At 37.2% G+C, this 20,535-nt stretch overlaps 2 protein-coding genes across 6 annotated transcripts; one reads left to right on the forward strand and one right to left on the reverse strand.

Moving 5' to 3' along the window:
* Nucleotides 1-64: 64 nt before the first annotated feature.
* LOC116172354 (probable ATP-dependent RNA helicase spindle-E) lies at nucleotides 65-14,495 on the reverse strand. 4 transcript variants are annotated; one of them, XM_031489572.1, is made up of 24 exons: nucleotides 14,396-14,495; nucleotides 13,996-14,311; nucleotides 11,632-11,793; nucleotides 11,352-11,573; nucleotides 11,099-11,302; nucleotides 10,896-11,051; nucleotides 10,659-10,843; nucleotides 6,563-6,753; nucleotides 6,347-6,513; nucleotides 6,126-6,296; nucleotides 5,918-6,080; nucleotides 5,742-5,866; nucleotides 5,484-5,690; nucleotides 4,331-4,557; nucleotides 4,116-4,274; nucleotides 3,877-4,057; nucleotides 3,590-3,829; nucleotides 2,049-2,264; nucleotides 1,857-2,000; nucleotides 1,537-1,805; nucleotides 838-1,111; nucleotides 671-792; nucleotides 407-622; nucleotides 65-358 (listed from the first exon to the last, which is right to left on the reverse strand). In XM_031489572.1, exons 2-24 carry the CDS (start codon nucleotides 14,212-14,214, stop codon nucleotides 223-225), a joined length of 4,356 nt encoding a protein of 1,451 aa, XP_031345432.1. In that variant the 5' UTR covers nucleotides 14,215-14,311; nucleotides 14,396-14,495; the 3' UTR covers nucleotides 65-222. The 4 variants fall into 4 exon arrangements, with proteins under 4 accessions (XP_031345432.1, XP_031345439.1, XP_031345424.1 ...); XM_031489579.1 differs by lacking the exon at nucleotides 14,396-14,495 and having other exon boundaries at nucleotides 3,877-4,054; nucleotides 13,996-14,388; XM_031489564.1 differs by lacking the exon at nucleotides 14,396-14,495 and having other exon boundaries at nucleotides 13,996-14,388.
* Nucleotides 14,496-17,586: 3,091 nt separating this feature from the next.
* On the forward strand, nucleotides 17,587-19,725 carry LOC116182363 (potassium channel subfamily K member 9). 2 transcript variants are annotated; one of them, XM_031502894.1, is made up of 5 exons: nucleotides 17,587-18,004; nucleotides 18,088-18,305; nucleotides 18,358-18,639; nucleotides 18,690-18,808; nucleotides 18,863-19,725. In XM_031502894.1, the coding sequence occupies exons 1-5, from the start codon at nucleotides 17,878-17,880 to the stop codon at nucleotides 19,125-19,127; spliced, it is 1,011 nt and encodes a 336-aa protein (XP_031358754.1). In that variant the 5' UTR covers nucleotides 17,587-17,877; the 3' UTR covers nucleotides 19,128-19,725. The 2 variants fall into 2 exon arrangements, with proteins under 2 accessions (XP_031358754.1, XP_031358764.1); XM_031502904.1 differs by having other exon boundaries at nucleotides 17,589-18,004; nucleotides 18,080-18,305.
* Nucleotides 19,726-20,535: the final 810 nt, after the last annotated feature.

A 20,535-nucleotide genomic window follows, 5' to 3' on the forward strand; every position in this document is an offset into this window, starting at 1 on the left:
CCTACTAAGCTGAAACAGAACTAAAACATTTAAAAAGTCACAACTCGCACAGCTTTCACCAAAATCATTTATATGCCAGTTTCGATCGAAACAGAAATTTATTGCCATCTAAATTGTTTTGTCATAACTAATTACTATAAAAGTAACAAAAGCACATTAAGAAATATTCAAATGATAAAAAAAAGAGGTAACTCTTAACAATAAACACGAATACAAATAAAATCACATGCGAGGCCGTTGTTCATATTTCATCCCAGCATCTTTGTGTGCTGATGACGAAAGGTGAATCCTCATTTCTCCAACTGAAGTACAAAAGAAATTGCATTTCATACAATTCATTTCATTGACTGTTCTCATTCTGCAAACAAGAAGGTCAAATTTACATACTCAAGACTACCTAACTTACCCCAATGCAACTTCTTCCATTTCCCTAATATTATTATCTAAGGCTGCTTCTTCCTTATTTGGGTTTAGTTTAACGCTCCAGTGTAGTGGCCAAATTTGCGAGGAATTGTTCTGTGTATTTGCTCGTAAGATGGCCGAATCATACAAAGTTTGTCCCCATACAGATGAATGTCTTACATACACACGTTCAATATTTTTACGTTTCATTTTCAAAATTCTACAAGTAAATGGTCCTTTTTACTGCTAATGATATTTGAGAACTTACTTGAGCAGCTGCTCTTTAATTTCTCTTTGACAAAGAGCCATTGAAGAAGAAGATGGAATTCCTCTACAACAAAACTCCATAACCTTAACGGCGTGATTCATCCACTGCCTCAATTGGTTAATCTAAAATTAGGATTGTACAAAATGCAAATAATGCGCCAAACGTACTTCATTCAAATCAGACTCTGTTAATTCTGTGTCTAAAGTTAAACAAATATCATGGGGAGGAAACATGGATCGATGCGTATTGTCATAACCACCCACTCCACACAGTATTGCACCAATTTGAGTTCCATCCGCGGTAGGTTTCGGTTCCATTGAAGGGCAGAACAACAGACTCATTAACATAGGAAATCCGTGGATGTTTGGCATTACTGTAGTATGTCGTAAATTTAGCATTGTACCGGAAGGATTCTGTCCAATATGGGCGGCAACTATCAACCTAAAAGGATATACTCGAGGCTAACATAACAAAATTAACCATGGTCAATTCTAGCACAATTTGTTAAGGGTTAGAGTAAGCATTCCCCTTTTTATTGCAGTAGCTATAGGTTGGGTAGAAAAACGTAGGAAAGAAGCGAGGGGGATGCTTTTGATTTTTTTTATCAAAGGCAATAGTCCTAATACACGCAAAGGCACGTGAGCGTTCTGGACAAGACGTACCTACCTGCTACAGTACAATCAACATGACCATGCATCTTGAAAATGAAGTGTTGGAGGAAGCTACTAACAAAGGGAATGTGAGGAGGGGGTTCAAAACTTCAAGTATCGGTGTGGGTAACAGTCCTAAGTGCCAAAACATGCAATCTCTGCTCCCAAGAAAGACTAGCAAAATATGCTAGTGCTCCTATTTGATCAAATTTTTACCTTTCGTGAGGGTCTTGTGGATCTGTGTCTAACAGTACAGCATTAACAGAACTTCCTTCAATCGTTATAGTTTTATTCATGCCGCTAGCCGTCACACTGAAGATTTGCATCTCCAATGGACTGTACGGTCCTTTCAAAGTCAAACTACTACTGCAGGAATTGCTTGGTAAATGGTAGTTTACTGAGTTTTGCGGCTGACATACTTCTTCGGGCAACGAAGCAAAATGTTCAGGATGCTCCGCGCAAAGTAACCTTTTATTATGGTTTTCCTATACAAAAACAATGTTAAGGATAGGGCTTACCATGCAATTGTTACATACTTTAGATAGAAAGCTTTCTTCTGCAGGTTCAGCGTACCCTTCATTAATGAGCCAATAGTTTTCTGAACGTGTAAAATCGCTCATTGACGTAACGTTGGTAGCATAAAGCTCCAAATGTACAACTTCATTAACAACAGAATAAATCTACAATTTTTCAATAAGTCCCATTTTTGTTGAGATCGAAACATTTACCTTGGCGGCTAACATTTTGTCTGCAGTACGCATGTCAAATTTCCTAACTGCTTCCTCCGACCACAAAGCTCTCGGATTCAAGACCATAGACGGTTGAATTTCGCTTAAGTGGCATTCAACAGCCTGAGCGGGACATGACATTAACGGTGTGTCGGGCAAGTAAAACAAATTAGCTGTATCCACAAACTCAGTATTTCCAAAGTCAATATACAAAACCTAAAATTGAATATATCATTTGTAAATAAAAGTTTGTCGCATGCTCTGTTCAAGAAGGTAAAATCGCCTGTGCCTTTTTACCAAGGCAACGTTAACAAGTTCTGACGAAAATCACGATCGTGCGGAAAGAAAACCGTATAAATGCATAATGGATAAATTGTGTCCCAATGGCATAGGAACTTGCATCGGTTCTTATTATAAAAGGCGCTTGGTAGTTCACCTGCCTCAATATGAGAGCGCAAGTTAGTAATCGTTTCACTTCTTCGCCTTTGTTTCTCTGGATTCTCACTTCCACAAAGCGTTTTTTTGTGTAGGATCGCATAGTTGTTTCGTTAGATAATTTGAAATTTTAAATTAAAAAAAAATATCTCGGGAAAAATGTAATATCAATCTTGTCAGTAAAATGATACTACTTGACTAGGAAATTAAACTACTCGGGGTCGACAGGAGGCAGGAAAAGTAGTTAAAGCGTTACTGCCACTGTCTAAAATAAAAATTTCCTGACGTAAAGTAGGCATGAAAATGAAGGGTTCATTACAAATAATGCATGATTGCCGCAAGAGCCTGAATTTATAAATGAGAAGAATGTGTGGACGCCAGACCCATCAAAACGATGCATTCAAAGGTATTGCAAAAATACATACACACATTTAATTAAATACTTATTATTTATAAACTTTAGGTATAATTCTATCGTGGGGTTTTTGTAGGAAATTTCATCCTCTACCCACAATTTATCTGAATCTATTACGGTTTGCCCTGGGCTTTGAAATAAATGCGCGCAATTGTGATTTTCGTAAGTAAACATGATTATTATTTTATTATTTTTTTTATTTTGCCTTTATTTTTTAAGTGGGCGGAGTTTCAGCCGAGGCTGCTCTACCAACCCAACCCACTATACATTTACAAATATCCATGCCCGAACCCGGATTCGAACCAGGGACCCTGTACCGCAGTCGAGCTTCCACTGAACTGCGCTACACGGGCCGATTAAACTCTACTAGTGGAAGACTAGCCCAACATTGCCTCTTTTACATTGCATTGACTATAAACTGCATTCATCTACTATCTACAAATAGAGTCCATAAACTGATTGAAATCAGTTATGAAATTAATTGCAAATTTGACAATTGTTAATAATTTCGGAATTATTACCGATTATTAATATTTAACAACAAAACGATATAAAGCAAGTATACTTTTTTTGTGATCTAATAAATTGCATCTAATTGCGCATACCCATAGGTATATTTCAATTCCTTTTAGAGTAATGAATTCACCTATATCTATGAATTTGCGGTGTGTACTTCAATATGAGAATTTACCTGTGCTAGAGATGCTTGCTTTTTACCAAAGGAATTTAATGAGATAACTTTGCAACGATAAAACTGATCGTCGTCGGAAAATTTTGCAGCATAAACCGTGTCTATCACAGGCATTGTCTTTCCCAGCGGTTGCAATTGGACTGTCTCTTTATTAAGTTCCTCGTAAATGGCCGGCAATAAGGGGCTTAGCGTTGAACCGTTGCTACACAAATGAGCCCAAAAATGTCCAGCATCAACTCTCTACAAAAGAGGTTTGTTTTTTTGATATTGAAATTAATCTCACTTACATGGGATATTCTTAGAATTAAAAAAGTCATGTCTAATGTTGGGACAATTGGAGAAAATTGTACTACGGAATCATCCTCTAAAATGCTGCTTACTCGTTCCAACGAAGGTAAAGATCGCCTAGTCGACCCAAGTGGTTGAATCCCGACAGATTTTGCAATAGCCCAGGCTTTATCAGAACTGCTATAAAAATACGACAATTTGGAGTAGATGATAAAAAAATACATTTTAATTCTATTACCTCATTACAGCGATTCTGTGAGTCAACTGCAACTGTCTCTGCCGTACTGCACGATATACCTCGGTTCGAATCTTTCCTGGCATTGTCGTTACAAACCTTTGGCCATCAATCATAACAGTCTCAAATTGTTTGGGCGTCATAAATTCCACATACACCTTACTAAAAGTAAGAAACGTGAGAATTACAACAACAAAAAAGCAACAAAAATCAGGTACCTGCTGTTATCAAAGCTAACATGCATGTCAGTAGCGCAATCTTTTAGGATAGCTTTAATCGAATTTGCATAAAGTGGACCAGGTTGCTTGTGGTCGAAACCTGTAAAGTAGATGGTCTTGAATGGATCACGCCCCCCTATGGTTTTGACAGCTTCACGTTCATCAATTTGACCAGCATCCACGGATCGTTTGAAATAATTTGGGTAAAAAGCTCCGCACATTACAACCTTAAATGAGATTAAATATTTTAGGAATTTGCGGAGCAGAACCAACAATAAAATTTATATTAATACAGGACTAGTTACTAAATGAACTAGACAAAGTAACCAATATACTAGTTATTAAACGATGGGTCTTAAAGTTCTTTCTTCATCCACTCCACGTTGTCATCTTATCCATCATCTTCTCGGTTTTTTATTTTTAATTGCTTGTGTTATTTTTTGTTACTTTGATTCATCATTTTTACTTTTTGTAGTTTCAATTTTTGGTTTTGAACCTGACTGCATACTTTGATACAGATTGATATGATTGACAGGTCCGTTCTTCGCGAAAAATATTGATTTGATTAAGAAAATTCCAGAGTCACCACGCTAAAATTGTTTAAATGAATTATCAAAGCGTCTTTAGCAAATGGGGAGTATTTTCAATTCCTCTTTGTCAACACGTTTCTTTTTAGGTGTTTCCATACGTTGATACTTGATACTTTGGCATATGCCTGGCGTAGCCGCCTCTCCAAGAATTTAGTCAACTATCGTAGGGATGTATCCCTGGTAGGAACTAACAGGGGTGCCTCTCTGCCAGTATTGTTGCCATTGCGCTGTTAATTTAAATTACTTATCTTTGTTTTACCTATATCGCAATCCGAAACCCATTTATTAATGAGGTACGTAAGTTTGAATTAATTGAAATTAAGTCTGATTTTGGCATTCTAGTTTTTGGATGTATCTTTCATGTAACAAACATTAACCATGAAGTACAGCCTTGAAGAAGGTAAACAAACTTTTTATTTTACTAAAGAAACAAATACTTTATCTGTTTTGTTTTCTAGAATTTGTACAAAATACCCCAATAATAAAATCAAATATAGCGTCCATCTGCATGATGCAAGCCGCGCATGCGTAGTATGAACTTTATCAGCTGTGGAGATACTGACCTTAATTAAAATTGGCAATTCAGTTTCAGAATGGACAACATTCCCAGGTCCTTCTTCGGGCTGGATATTCATTCTAGCTAACCGTGATTGTATTTCTTTCACAAGAATGTGCCATTCATTCAAAGCCCTTTGAGCTACAAAATTTTTTTCACACCACAATTTCTCTGCTTTTGGATTGGGATGTAGTCGCTTCCTTCTTTGCCACACCTAAAATAATCTTGAAAAAAATTGAAATTTAAACATTTTTGAAGTACTGACATTATACAGATGCAGGTAAGCGACGATATCACTCGCAGAGCCGTCTGCCCATTGTAAACGATTTGTGTATGCTTTAAGACGTTCTTTGAATGGAGTTTTAAATATGCTTATAGAACATCCAGTTGCTATTAAGGATGGTAAGGTTTAATCGAAATACTTTCCGTTACTTAACTCACCCATAATAATCGCAGCTTCGAGACAGCTAAAAATATGTCCAAGAAATATAAATTTGGATAAATGGACATCTAAAGGTAACATAGCGATCACTTCACCCATGAAAGTTAGATCGCCATCATTCATCACTTTTTTGCCATCTTGACACACAGTCAACGCACCAATCTAGTTAAACATATAAATTATCGCATTACAAAAATATTCCTATACCTCTTTTAAGTACAAGACGGTACTATCAATACTATCTAAGGCAGGTGGATTCATAGCAAGAGCTAAAATAGCCTTAGGCGGTTCTTTTATATCCAACAACTTAGATGCCAGAACGACATGATTCAAGGGCGCCCTCAATATTTCCGGTTCTACCGATTTCGGAAGATACAACTAAAAGCAAATACTAATAAGACCGTCCATTCATAAGTCTATTAAAATACATCAAAAAATTGTGTCGGAACAAAACGGTAGACACGACCATCGCTTACTCGTCCAACTCTACCAGCGCGTTGAGTACAGTTAACATGTGACGCCCATTGCAGTTGCAAACTTTGATACTGTGTATCGGGATCCAAGACCATAGTTTTAGTTAAACAAAAATCGATAACTACAATGTCTGTTAAAGAAAGGCGTACAAGGAAGGATGTTTAAATTACCGTATGTAATATCGGGTACTGTAATAGAACTTTCGGCAATATTCGTAGATAATATAATTTTTCTGACTCCCGATGGTGGTGGGAAGAAAACCTTTCTTTGTTCTTCTGTGGTAATGCTCGAATGAAGTGGATGAATCAACCAGCCTACAGTTGGCGTCTGTTTATCTTCGCCAACTTTCTGAGATGAATTCCTAAAAAAGTGATTTGATGTAAACTTACAATTTCGAATTTTGTAAGTAAATCAGACCTTTATACAGGGTGGCCATTTGAAAACGAAACAGAGCCTATTTTGGGAACCTCACAACATTTACGAAAAAATCCTCGGACCCGTCAATTTTTGATTCAAGGGGGAACCATTTTTTTGCTAGTTTCGCCCCCCCTAAGGGCAAAGCGCTAGCGGGGGGACTACCGCCCCCAAAATTTTAAATCGAATGGGGGGTCGAGTGATACCTTATTTTGAAGGTATTTTTATGTGGATTATAACCCTTAACTTTTAAATCGCTACTAATTTGCCTAGCCGATACAGGGGCTAATAAAAGTTATAAAAACGTGTCAACATTTTCTTATGAAAAAAAAATGTAAATGAATTAGTTAAATTTTGGTTATTGTTGAGAGCGTTATTATAGCAACATTTTGAAGTTTAATAGTGATTGTCAATTGATGTTGTCAAATCATAGTAGTGACAAATAGCACTTTAAAGTTATTTAGTTGCAAAATCGGTACATTGAACTTGAACAGTGATAATGGTTTATCCACTTCCTGAAAGAGTTGAAATAAATGCTCCTTTTTCTATTGGGCTGATTCAAATCCCAGAATATTTCGTGTGGTGCATACACAACATCCCGAAAAATTGAATGTTTGGGCTGGCATTTTTGGTAACCATATCCTAGGCCCCTTCTATTTACCTCGCAATCTAACAGGAGAGATGTACCTGGAGTTATTAGAAAATACGATTCATCCAGCATTAGTGGAGATACTAGAAAATAACAACGAGTACTTGGAAAATCGTCTAGTTTTTCAGCAAGATGGTGCGCCACCCCACTATGCTGCAGGGGTTCGTCAATATTTGGACCAAACGTTTCCAGGACAATGGATTGGTAGAAGAGGAGCTATTGAATGGCCTCCTCGTTCCCCGGACTTAAGTCCGTTACATTTTTTTTATGGGGGCATTTAAAAACTAGGATGTATGCTAGTCAGCCAACATCGTTAGACAACTTGCGACAAAGAATAATTGATGAATGTCGTCAAATCACCCCCAGGAGTTTTGCAAAAAGTACGGGAAAGGTTTGAACAAAACCTGTATTATTGTATGGAAGTCGAAGGCCAACATTTACTTGATTGAGTTTAGCTTTAAGCACTTAAAATAAAATTGATTTAAATCTGAAGAGTTATAATCTACATAAAAATACCTTCAAAATAAGGTATCACTCGACCCCCCATTCGATTTAAAATTTTGGGGGCACTTGTTACCCCCGTTATGGCTTTGCTCCCAGGGGGGGCGAAACTAGCAAAAAAATGGTTCCCCCTTGGATAAAAAATTGACGGGTACGAGGATTTTTTCGTAAATGTTTTGAGGTCCCCAAAATAAGCTCTGTTTCGTTTTCAAATGGCCACCCTGTATATTAATACAAGAAACTGACATTGAAAACCGGTCGCAAATTATAGCGCCACGACATTGCAGTAGGGGGGTCAACAGTAAGCTGTCATATTTGGTTTAAACTTTATTGATGGTTTTATGTGCTTTATTATTGTTATTGTTATGGATAAATTCATAACATTAGGGTATTTAGTTATATCACCAATCTGCCATGTTAAATAACCTTGGTAGTACAATTATTTTGCTTCTTAATTTTTCGTCATTCTACACCGAGCCGTGTAGATGGCGCTCTTTTTCGTGTTGCAGCTTACGCAAATGCAAACAGTAGCGAGTTTCCTGTATTGATAAGGTATTTGCCATCGTCTATTAATGACTGTCCTGTTCTAAGCATTTAGTGAGTGCATTAGATGTAGAAAACTAGTCCTCTGTAACCGTTTCAAAAATTTGGTTTTGAATTTGTGTATTGTTACACGTAAAAAAATTTGCACATATACCGCTTCATAGCGAACATGAATAAAAGTATGTCTGACGATAACAAGAAACGTATTGGGGACACGGGTGCGGTTGCCACCATCTCTTCGAACCTAAGAGTTTGGTTCCGTTCTTTTAAAGCCGAGCATGAATCTGGAGAATCTGAGAGCAGCGTTGGCGACGACTTACCAAGGAGCACAGTAGTGAGAGAATGTGCCCAAGGTGGGGTGCTATCGCCACTCTGCGGAACTTTAGTATAGAGCCTTTTCTGCCGCTTCAATGACAGTGGTTACTATACGCTGGGGTATGCGGACGATATGTCCATACTAATAACTGGTAAATTTGAGGCTACTTTATGCAGACTGATGCAATCAGCTGTTAGAGTAACTGAAGAATCGTGTAGGGAACATTCATTGGTTCTCTTCATAAGAAAGAGATAGGTAGAGGGTTTTCAGACTCCCCTGATATTCCAAGAACACCTCCAATTTCAGAGTCAGGAATCACACTTGAAAAAAAAACTGAATTGGAGCAAACATATCCAGCTCTGAAAAAGCAAATAGGGCTTTCTGGCAAAGTCGCCGCGCAATTGGGAGACTTTGGGGATCTTTCCCGAAGGCTGTCTTGTGGCTGTACACCACAGTGATAAGACCTATGTTCTGCTATGGAGCATGAACTTCCATATCACCCAACCACTAGGCAAACTTCCTACTGTATTCCAATCAGAGTTGGTAGAACTCAAGGTAGAATTACAGCTCATTGCAAGAAATGTTTTTATTTTTTAAGCATAACATGAAGAACGACTATCAGAATATCCAGTGACAGCAAGCCTGTCCTGCAGGTACTAGGTCACTGTAAAATTACCTCTAGGTTGGTTTCCGAATGTCACCATGCACTCGAGCAAGTAGCAAGCAGCAACACCCTTGAGCTCGCATGGGTCAAAGGGCAAAGCGCTGGAACGGAAGGTAATGAGAAAACCAATGAGTTCCACAGTCAACTCTTCCACTTACAGTTGCAATTGGAAGCAAGTTAATAAAGACACCCAAAACCCAGCATAGGGCTAGGTGGAACATTATTGTCGCCATGCGAGAGAAGCCTTGAAAAGGCCATCTCGCAGCCGCACACGGCTATCAAGAAAGAACCTGAGGTTACTTGTGGGCATACTTTCTGGGCACTGCACACTAAACAAACTCATGCACCTTATGGGTTTGGTTCATCTCACTGAGATGGCTTGAGTAACGTCGAGGGGTAGAATGACTCTAATCAGAAAGGGCTTGAGTTTGAGGCCTAGATACCTCCCTATCGTAATGCAGCATCCTGTAGTCACTTACTTTTAGGAATTTGCATAAGGAACACGCATTCAAAATCTATGCTATACACCAGGTACAGCGCGGAAACTTCCTTTTTTTAAAGTGGGCGTGGTTTAGTGAGAGGAGGGCTGTGGTAGGGTCTCACTGGTTAGTTTTTCACTATTATTATTACAATGGCACTTTGGTTCAGTGAGGAGCGTGCGTTTGCAGTGGAATGTTATTTTTCATGCGCTTTCTCATTTGTACCGTTGCAGCATGCACTTTGTGCACGCTTTCCGCCTCACATTTTCAGTTGTTCTGAAGACCTCTACCCATGATAAAATGGATTTTCTATCAGGAACAGTACTTTGAGGTGCTTTATTTACAAAATACAGGTTATTATTGTTTCAACAACCCTTTTGAAACTTCATACAAGTTTCATAATATACCCTTAATTTAATGTTACACTGCTTAGTTTGCCTATGTAACTTTTAAAGAATCCCCATACCATAAATTTTGGATAAATTATAATTTTTTGTATTTCCGCTTAGGAGTGAAGCATTTTGGCGTACGAGTTTTACAAAAAATTTTCGATTCGTTATTTGCCTTCGCAGACATTTTTGCACTCCTTTTAGAAGGGTTTGGGAAGATTTTTAAAATGTGAAAGCACATACTCAAAATTGAAACAAAACAAATCATACTTATCCTTCCTATGATTGCCATTTTAAGTAAATTTACTTACATTAAAGAATCGTGAGCTTCTTCTATTTCCAAAATCCCTGGCAAGAATACCAAAACATGTCCGATTTTTGTTTCTTTCGTAATGGGATCGATTTGATCCAATTTATCAAATGTGCGTACAAGACCAGTAAATAAAGTATACAATGAGGGGTCTATTTTTGGTTCACTTATGTTGAAAGCGGGCGCCTGCAATATTTTAAAGAAATGGTCATTCCGATACCTAGTAGGTCTACATTACCGATTTTTGAAGTTGATCTATGTAAAACTTTTGCACGCTGTATCTACTGGGCTTGTTTATGTTTAGAACAGGAGGTGGGAGCATTTGAGTATCATGGGCGTTCATAAAGTAATCTGCAAATTCATCAGTATCTAAGGTAGCAGACATTAACAAAACCTAAAATGCACAATAAATGAATGCTCGAAGTGCAATTTTGTTTTCACCTTTGTGTTGTACGAATTAGTGTTGAGAAAGCGCCGTACCAGTAGTAATAGAAAATCCATATCCTGATTCCTCTCGTGCACTTCGTCTATTATAATGTGTGTGTAATCGTTGAGATTTTTTTCTTTAACCAATTTTTGTAACAACACTCCTGTTGTTACGTACGTAAGTAGAGTATTGAAACCAGTCTGTTTCTCCAATCCCACCTATTGCGAAAATATTTAAGATTCACCATCACCATTGTTCAAAGTATACCTGGTAACCGCAAACTTCCCCTAATGGCCATGCTCGTTCCTCACACACACGTTTAGCAACACTTATGGCAGCTATTCGACGTGGCTGAGTCACAACTATTTTACACGGTTTGTCTTGCATTCTGCACTCGTCTAGAATAAACTGCGGTACTCTGGTAGTTTTACCACAACCCGTTGGACCTTGCACTATTACAACTGGATTCACAGCCAATAAACTTAAAATCTGAAATTGAGGGTATAACCAAAATCGAATCGACTCATTTATAAGAAATTTGCTTTACCTCTGAACGATAGTCGTCAATGTTCAAATACTCGGACTGCTTATCGAATCGATATTTCCTGTAGACTTCTTTGATTTCTTCTTCTTCTAGTTGATGAACCTCCACTCTACCCATTGAAGATAGCAAGTCCTCAACTACCTCCACGTTGGACATGAGATCACTCTGTAAACAGGCAATATTTCAAAAACTGAATTTTTTTTTAATAGGATACTTTATACAAAGTTATCCTTATTTTTTCTATCTTCCTATATTAAATATATGTATATTAAATATATGTAATATATCAGGACGTATTTCTTCTTATGCATTGAAAAGACTTCATTTGTATATAGTAAGAAATAAAGATTATTATTATTATTATTATTATTATATGTAATCTTAGTTGGAAAACGATTCATTTACATTTCTTGCGACAAACATTTGGAAGAGAATTACGATTACTTTTTTTTTAAATTTTTGTACCTGTGGCTGTGTTGCAAAAATTGCACTCTTTTAGCATGTAACGCTGCAGATTTGTTACAAACAAATAGAGTTCAAGAATAAGGTCGTTAAGTCATCTTTGGATGCAATTAATTTCTACCTGAGAAATTTTATTTTTAATAACGGCGGTTCAGTACTTCTGGTCGTTATTATTTACTCACTTCTCACTATCTTCAAAACAACACTAAAAAAAAAAGCTTTTTTATTATTATAAAGTTTGCCACCAAGTGCTAAGATAACGAATATTACAATATGCAGGAATACCACGATAGTACGAGTATAATGTTGAAAGGTGTTGGGCCGACAGACGCCACACTAGAATGCCCAATACCAACTCATAAAAGTCTAAATAGAGAAATATATAATCTGTCACACCCAGTAAAGTCAAGTTTGGCATATTGTTCTCCTCTATACAAGGAGCAATAAAGAGTGGCCGTTTATTTAGCGGACTTTTACCGTGTGCAGTGGAAAGTTTCTTTCCCCATGCAACAAAAAAAAACGACATAAACTGATTTCTCTCAAATAAAAAGTGCCCACTTAAATATTAAACATATTAAGGGCCAGTTTTTCCCTCTCGATAAATTTATTAGGCAAATAAGTAAGTTAAATACCTTGACTATATCAACAATGGTATCCACGTATTCGCTCGTTTATTCAAAGAGTAAAGTTATTAGGCAGTGGAAAAACCGGGCCTAAAAAACATTCCTACATTGAAATTTAAAAAATGTACACCAAGCCAACTACCAGGCAAAATAAAGGAGATTGTGTAACATTGAAGACAATGTTACAGAAATCATTGCTCTTCACTTGTGGTGTCTTTACAGTGCCATAGATTATTCATTTACAGATGATAAATTTACTTACATGAAAACTAAAAATACTTTTAATAATTGTATTGTACCTATCACCTATTATAAGTCAATTTAGTTGTGTGATCCTACTTGGATACTACAATACTAATTGTCAGCTAATAGAACAGTCATACTCAGCACTGGAACCAGTTACTGTAAGCTGCTGGTCCCTGTGTATGTTTTTAATAAAAAATTAATTAAAATTTACTAATAAACGAAGTAGGTAGGCAGATACTATTTTTTTAAACCAGAATTTTTAGTACATCCGGCTTTACGGCTCAGTGGTAAGAGCGTTGGGTTATAAATCCGGAGGTTGGGTGTTCGAACCTGGGTTGAGGTGAATTTTTCAACTGTGGCGGAGATGGAAATTACCTTAGACCAGTTCCAAGCATTCTACCGGCTACTCCGAATTAGGTTTTCCTGCATTTTTCCTAATTCGTAAGGAAAATACCGGAGTAGTATAAACCAACTTAAGACCTTTTGCAGAGGCACCTCTAAATAGCATTATGCGGGTCACTCTGTAATTGGGCGCATGCCTGTTGAGGGCCCAGAACTAAGAGAGGGATAATAAATAATAAAAAAAAATAATAATAATAAGTACTTACAAAATTAGCCTTCATCAAGAAACTGACAACATTGACAAACTGAAAGGAATACTGTTTGAGATAATGGGACATTTACGGTGTGAAACTTTGGATAATTCATCCAATTTAGGGGGGTTGGTAGAAATTGCAGTGGAACACGTTATGACCATATCAAAATCTACCAACATGGTTAGACCGGTTTACTTGACAGGGGTATTAAGAGAATTCCAGTGGATTACTCACCATGGAAACAATTGCAACCACAGCCATAGCTACCAAGTACCAATACAGTTAATCCGGTTGAATTATCATAAACACCTGTAAAGTCTGATTGACGTCCTCAGGCGTAATTTTAGAAGTTTACGTCTACATCAGTAGAAGCACAGTTTGCGATTTCACAGCTACCTACCATTAGGGATTTAAAATTCTCGAAATCGGGAAGTACTTACCTCCTTCTTGCTACGTAATTTAGCATACAACATCAGTTCCTTGTCGAGGTACTCTTTTGCGTAGGTATTTGATTTATTCTTTTCCAAATGCATATACTCCTCATCGTCACTGGAAAAGCTCTCATCTTCAATTACAATATTTCCGTCCACCTGCCCAGTTGGTACACAAATTTTTTGAAGCGGTTTGTTTACATTCATCAAATCCTTGAAGAGATCCATTTCACAAGCGTTTAAGTAGTTCGTAAACAACCAAAAATTCTTTCCACTATTCTTCACTCATTTAAAATACAACGAAATTCAACTTGGAAATATAGTCCTTTAACGAAACGAAACAGCATGAGATTATTTAAACATAAAAATTTAGCATCCTTTCCTTTCCCACATATCACAGATTACTTACATCAAGTGAATAGAGCCACAGAATAAGTGGTTAAGGTCACATTCAACAAAAGCACCTTGAGTCCTGTACAGGTTCAGTTTTAAGGGTCAATTGCAACCTCAAAATTAAGTGTCCCTTAAAGTTAAGCATCACTTAAATACCATAACAACGATCGTCTTAATAATCGTTACCATAGATTTTAAGTTCGACTTAACTTTAAGCAAGGTTTAATTTTGTTGATGCAACTGGGGCTAGTCACATCATTGATTATAGACACTGTATAATGAATGGTCACAAAGACTTATAGCAAATTATCATTGTATTACAGTGTGAATCAGACTTCGTAGTTAAAAAATGCACTATAGCACAGACAACATATGTTGTCTGTGACTATAATAATATACCGGGTGGGGTGGTGCCTAGAGCGACGCAACATAGGGATTTCAATGGTAAATTGGTAGCAAACATTTCATGATCTTGGATACCAGGAGATCACTGAGGTGGAACAACTATAAATGAATAAACACAAAACTCCCCCATCACGACATTTGTGCTTCAATAACAAGAAATGTTGCTAACTACCAGTATCATGACTTTGAGGCTATATATCTACCGAACCGTAGATGTGGCTGGGTTCCTGTGTGAAGCAAAAATGAATACTAACGAAACACTCTTAAGGATTCTGCCATCACGGCGGTATTTGTGTTTCATTAATAAAAAATCTGTGGCTAACCTCCAGCCCCTAACTTTGGGGCAAATACATCTCCTGAACCGTAGGTCTGTGGCAAGTTTCTGAAGTGAAGCATACAGCACTAAAGGCCGCTTTACATACTGCAATTTTTCATGCAAGACCATGCAATACGCAATAAAACTTGCCCAGAAGCATGCGCGTTTGAGAAACAGCTGATTCATTTTGGCAATTCACTTGCAATTGCAGGTTAGCGGTCGCGCGCGATTTTTATTGCACTTGCACGTGATATTTTGGGGGAAAGTATTGACAACGCCAGGTTCTAGAATTCCCAAACGTTGAAACTAGACTTTGTTTACTATAGGCGCTTTCTTTCGGCTACTTCGCAATCATGATTTCGAGATCGTGATTCGTAGGATCACGTTTTACGAAAGAACGCGCGAATTTGAATCAAAGTTTGGTTAAGTTTACGTAGCGCACATTTGCATTCGAATTATGTATTTTTTGTTTGGATTATGAAAATAATTTAAATACAAGTGGAAGTACTTGCACGATTATGCTCCTCTTCAGTTACAAATATTGACTAATCTAACATTTGAGCAATCCTTGCATTTATAGGTTAGGAATTCGTGTCAAAAAAATTTTATGTTCAGTTTGTTCACGATTTTAGCAATCATGATTATAAGATCACACTTCGAAAGAACGTGATTTGACAATCCAAACGCGTTTGGATCAACGAAAGAAAGCGCCTTATTACTACACAAATTGAAGCTGCGACTGCCTTTTTTCGATTAAAGTGTCTATTCATTTTTACTCAAAACGCATTCAGAATTATAACAACACCTGATGAATTTTGAATAGAATAAAGCTTTTAGTTCAATTTTAAATGCGAATGTTGGTAACAAACTATTGCAAAAAGAAAATTGCCGCGTGTAAAACCAAAGTGCAATAATTATTGCATGTACAGTATTTTTGCAATTAAACTTGCTGCAACTGTATTGCACAAAGAATTGCAGTATGTAAAGCGGCCTTAAGGACTTTGCATGATGACGTCATTTGTGCTTCGTATCGGTGGCTAACTTCCTGGGCATCGATTCCCGAAGTTAGTCGATATGCTCCGTGATGTGCATGTGATGTGACCGGCTGCCATGACGTCATGATCGTATACGATAGGGATAAGTTCAAGTTTAGCTGCATTCCCGAATCGTGGACAAACTTTATGCGCTAACCAATCACAGACAAGAATTGAACTGTCATTTGTCAGTTTTGTATTTTGTTTTGTTTTTGCATTATGGATACTGCTATTAATAACCAGAAAATCCTCGAACAATTCCATGTTTTATTTCACAGAAAATATGTGAATTTATAGGTTAGGGCACTGAATAACCTCTATAGCAAAACAGCTGCAAGATCCGTCCTGTAGCTGCAACTGCGCATGACTTTCACGCAACGAGTGGTCTAGACCAGTCGTTGCGTTCGATCAACTTTTCGCTCGATGTGGTAGATTCGAGAATGCAGTGGCATTGACGATTGACGTTCACATCAAGGTCAGTCGATGTGAACAAAACACATCTTCGGGAATCGATGCCCTGGATCCCTTCAATGGTGCATGGAAATTCGTCCACTGTACGAGCGCAATAGTGCTGAAATGAATTTAGAAGAAGACTTCGGGAATCGACGCCTGCTTCTGAATAATGTAACTAAATTTAGTTACGCGATTTATTTATGTACAATTAAATTATTAATAAATTTATAACAGTCCTCAAATAGATTGATTTATAAAAGTTAATTATTATTTATTACTTACACCTATACCAAAGAATACTTAATAATATTACTCTGCCTGTACCTACTTAAATTTATAACATGTAAATTTATAATACGAGCGCAAATTTCATTATTTATCACTTCGGTATCGATATAGGACCTTTCAGATGTCGTAAAGATTAAAATCAATTGGGCTATTTGGGCCCTAGTACAAGCATTGAATTTATAACTATCTATAAATTCAATGGTACAAGTGGAAGAATTTAAATACCTGGGAGCCACTGTAGATCGGAAAGGAATAGGAGAAAGAGAAATAAAACATAGAATCAAGGAAAGTAGAAAAGTAATCAAATGTCTCAATTCGCTATGATGGGATAAGAACTTGCATAAAGAATTCAAAAAAAGAATAGACCATACGTTATGGTAGAATCGGTACTCTGTTATGGATGTGAGATCTGGTAATCAATGTAAAAATGAAGCGCAGAATTCAAGCGGAGGAGATGGATTACCTCAGACTAGTGCCAGAGTATCTAGACTTCAACACATCTAAACGAAGAAATTAGACAACACATGAAAATAGAGCGAACAACTATAGGCAGAATTGAAGTACGCAAGTTATGCTGGCTCAAAAGAATATTCCAATATGGCAACCTCCAGGAAAAGACACGCGCGGAAGACCACGAGAGTCGTAGTACGAAGGAATAAGGAAAGCCATGGACGAACGAGATTAAAGATGCGGATATATATGACCCTGGATATATATAGAAGCGCCTAAATTTTCGTTGGCCAGTGACGTAAACACTCAATTTAAAATATTGCATTAACTAGGATTGAGTATTGAAATATAAAGCGGCGAGGATAAAGATTCAAAATAACGCCAAAATTTTCAGTATATAGACGCCGACAGCAAACGACCGTCTCATATTTGTGAAAAACGATATGATAATGGCGACGCCCAGCGTCGCTTTTGACAGCGCGCCGCTCTATTGATCTCTTTTCTATTTTTCGTAAACAACCGTTTTCCAGCTTAGTAGATTATTGAAACATAATGAAACGCCAAAGCGTTAGAACGTTATCCTTAGTCGTGTGCACATTTACCTATCTACTAATCGGCGCGGCCGTTTTCGATTCCCTGGAATCCGACGAAGAGTTAAGGAGGGATGAGATGCTGAAGGGTATTAGATTTTATAAAATTGCAACCATCGCCTGCTTTGCCCGTGCTCGATGAAAATTGGATTTAATTTCCCTAGGTTTTCAGATACATCGAATGCAATCAAAAGGAAATACAATATATCGGACGACGACTACAGAATGATAGAATTGGTTATAATAGAATATAAGCCACATAAGGCGGGGCCGCAATGGAAATTTGCTGGTTCGTTTTACTTTGCGACGGTAGTTTTGGCTATGATCGGCTATGGTCACTCCACACCGGTCACGGCAGGTGGAAAAGCCTTTTGCATGGGCTACGCAATGGTAAGGTAGATAGATGAATTGCAATTAATGGCACTGATGGAAGGTGTTTTAGGTGGGTATACCACTAGGTTTAGTAATGTTCCAAAGTATTGGTGAGCGTTTGAATAAATTCGCTTCGGTAGTTATTAAGCAAATGAAAAAATATTTGCACTGCAAGCGCGTAGAAGCAACCGAAATGAATTTAATGTTAGCAACTGGCATCTTATCATCAATAATCATTACTACTGGCGCAGCAGTATTTTCGCGCTACGAAGGCTGGACGTACTTTGACAGTTTTTATTATTGCTTCGTTACCCTGACCACCATCGGCTTTGGAGATTACGTTGCGTTACAGGTATTCCCCAACATTCGAATACCTTGATACCTCCATAATTTTGTTTTTAGAACGATAATGCATTGCAAACTAAGCCTGGTTACGTAGCGTTAAGCTTAATTTTCATTCTTTTCGGATTAGCAGTAGTGGCAGCTAGCATTAACCTTCTCGTTTTACGATTTATGACAATGTAAGTACCTTTTATTCAAACAGTTTTCTGCTTTTAACTCGCCGTTATGTTTAGGAACGCTGAAGATATTCGCCGAGACGATGCCGAACTACAACCATCATCTCAGGAGGTGTTGACGTTGGAGGGCGAAGTAAACGGTAGACTTTTGGCGGGTCATGCTCTAATTGGAGACGATGATATTGACCAAACGTCAGTGTGTTCTTGTAACTGTTTAGGAGCCAATCATACAGATAATCATGAAACTCTACTAGAGAACTGTTACCGTCCATCACATATTATCCTTTCCGCTAACTTAAAAGTTAAAAGAGCATCCGTGTGACATTCGCTTCATTATAAATTTAGTCTTCCATGAACGCGCTATCAAATACCTAGTTTTTTTTAGTCTCAGACCGCAGAAATCGAAACCATTAAAATTAAAAAATGATATAGATTATTAAGACAGATACGAATAACTTTGTAATAAACATTTTGTACTTTTACAGGTCATTTTTATACTCACTGTAATGTATTGAATATAATCTTTACAAATCACTAGGAATAGATTGTCGAACGTGGTTAGAATTTGTTACTTTACGTAATTGAGATACAATTGCAAGTAGAACAGAAATTCTAAACTATACTAGGTACTTCCAATTTTGCCATAACACACACACACACCTCTCCCACATACAAACACTCCAAGTTAACATTGCTGTAGTGATCCATTCTTTTTTTAGACGACAAATTGTTTACAAAACCTTTCCAAATATTGGGATGTACCCTTCAACACGAATATTTGAATTTCGGTCATGATAATTAACGAGAACACTTGACTGGCAATGTTGTATAAGTATCTAATGGCCGTTTGTACCGACAAATTTAAGCACTAGCTTAGCTTAAGCGTAGCTTAAAATCCATGGGAACGATTATTGAGACAATGGTTGTCATGGATTTTAAGCTACGCTTAAGCTAAGCTAGCGCTTAAATTTGTCGGTGCAAACGGCCATTTACACATTAAAAAAGTAGGGAAAGTAATTTTTTTTGCATTTTTTTGGAATAGAATTTCGATTGAAAGACGAATATTTATGCAGTTAAAAAATTTCTGCTCTATTAGCTATTTGCATCTCTGTTAAATACTTTTTATATAATGCAAAGAAAACTGTATCATATTATACAAACTAAAATAGCAGATAGGTTTCTAAATATTTACAAATTTAAATTAAGTAGTGCCGACTTTCAAACAATACAGTAGGTTTAGGCCACTAACGCACTAGACAGCCTGGCTGCGGCAGCCACGGTATGGTAACTAGTGAATGCTCAGGCACTGGGCGAGCTCGATTAACCAATCGTGTGTCGGATTGCCTAGTGCGTTACTGGGCTTAATTTCCGTTAAAAATATCAATACATAATTCCTGCCCAGTAAAAGAAATCATTAAAATATAGAGAACATAATGCAGTGAAGCGTAAAGTACGTACAACAATTGTGGAATTGGATTAGGTTTAGTACACGTTTCCTATTTTCATTTTAATGAATGATTTAACAATGTCGCACTGGATGGCAAAAAGCAAAATCATGTATATGGAATTTTTTTAGTTTATGAAATCCTACCCTCAGACAGTGCTAGTACGTTATTGAGATACGTTAAATTATTTAAATGACTTAAATGAAACAAATATATCTTTATTTTTTATATCACGATGCTGACATAAAAACTATTCAGATATCTGACAAATCTGTCCTAAAATGT

Source organism: Photinus pyralis, unplaced genomic scaffold (assembly GCF_008802855.1).
Source record: "Photinus pyralis isolate 1611_PpyrPB1 unplaced genomic scaffold, Ppyr1.3 Ppyr1.4_LG1, whole genome shotgun sequence".
Lineage (NCBI taxonomy): Eukaryota > Metazoa > Arthropoda > Insecta > Coleoptera > Lampyridae > Photinus > Photinus pyralis.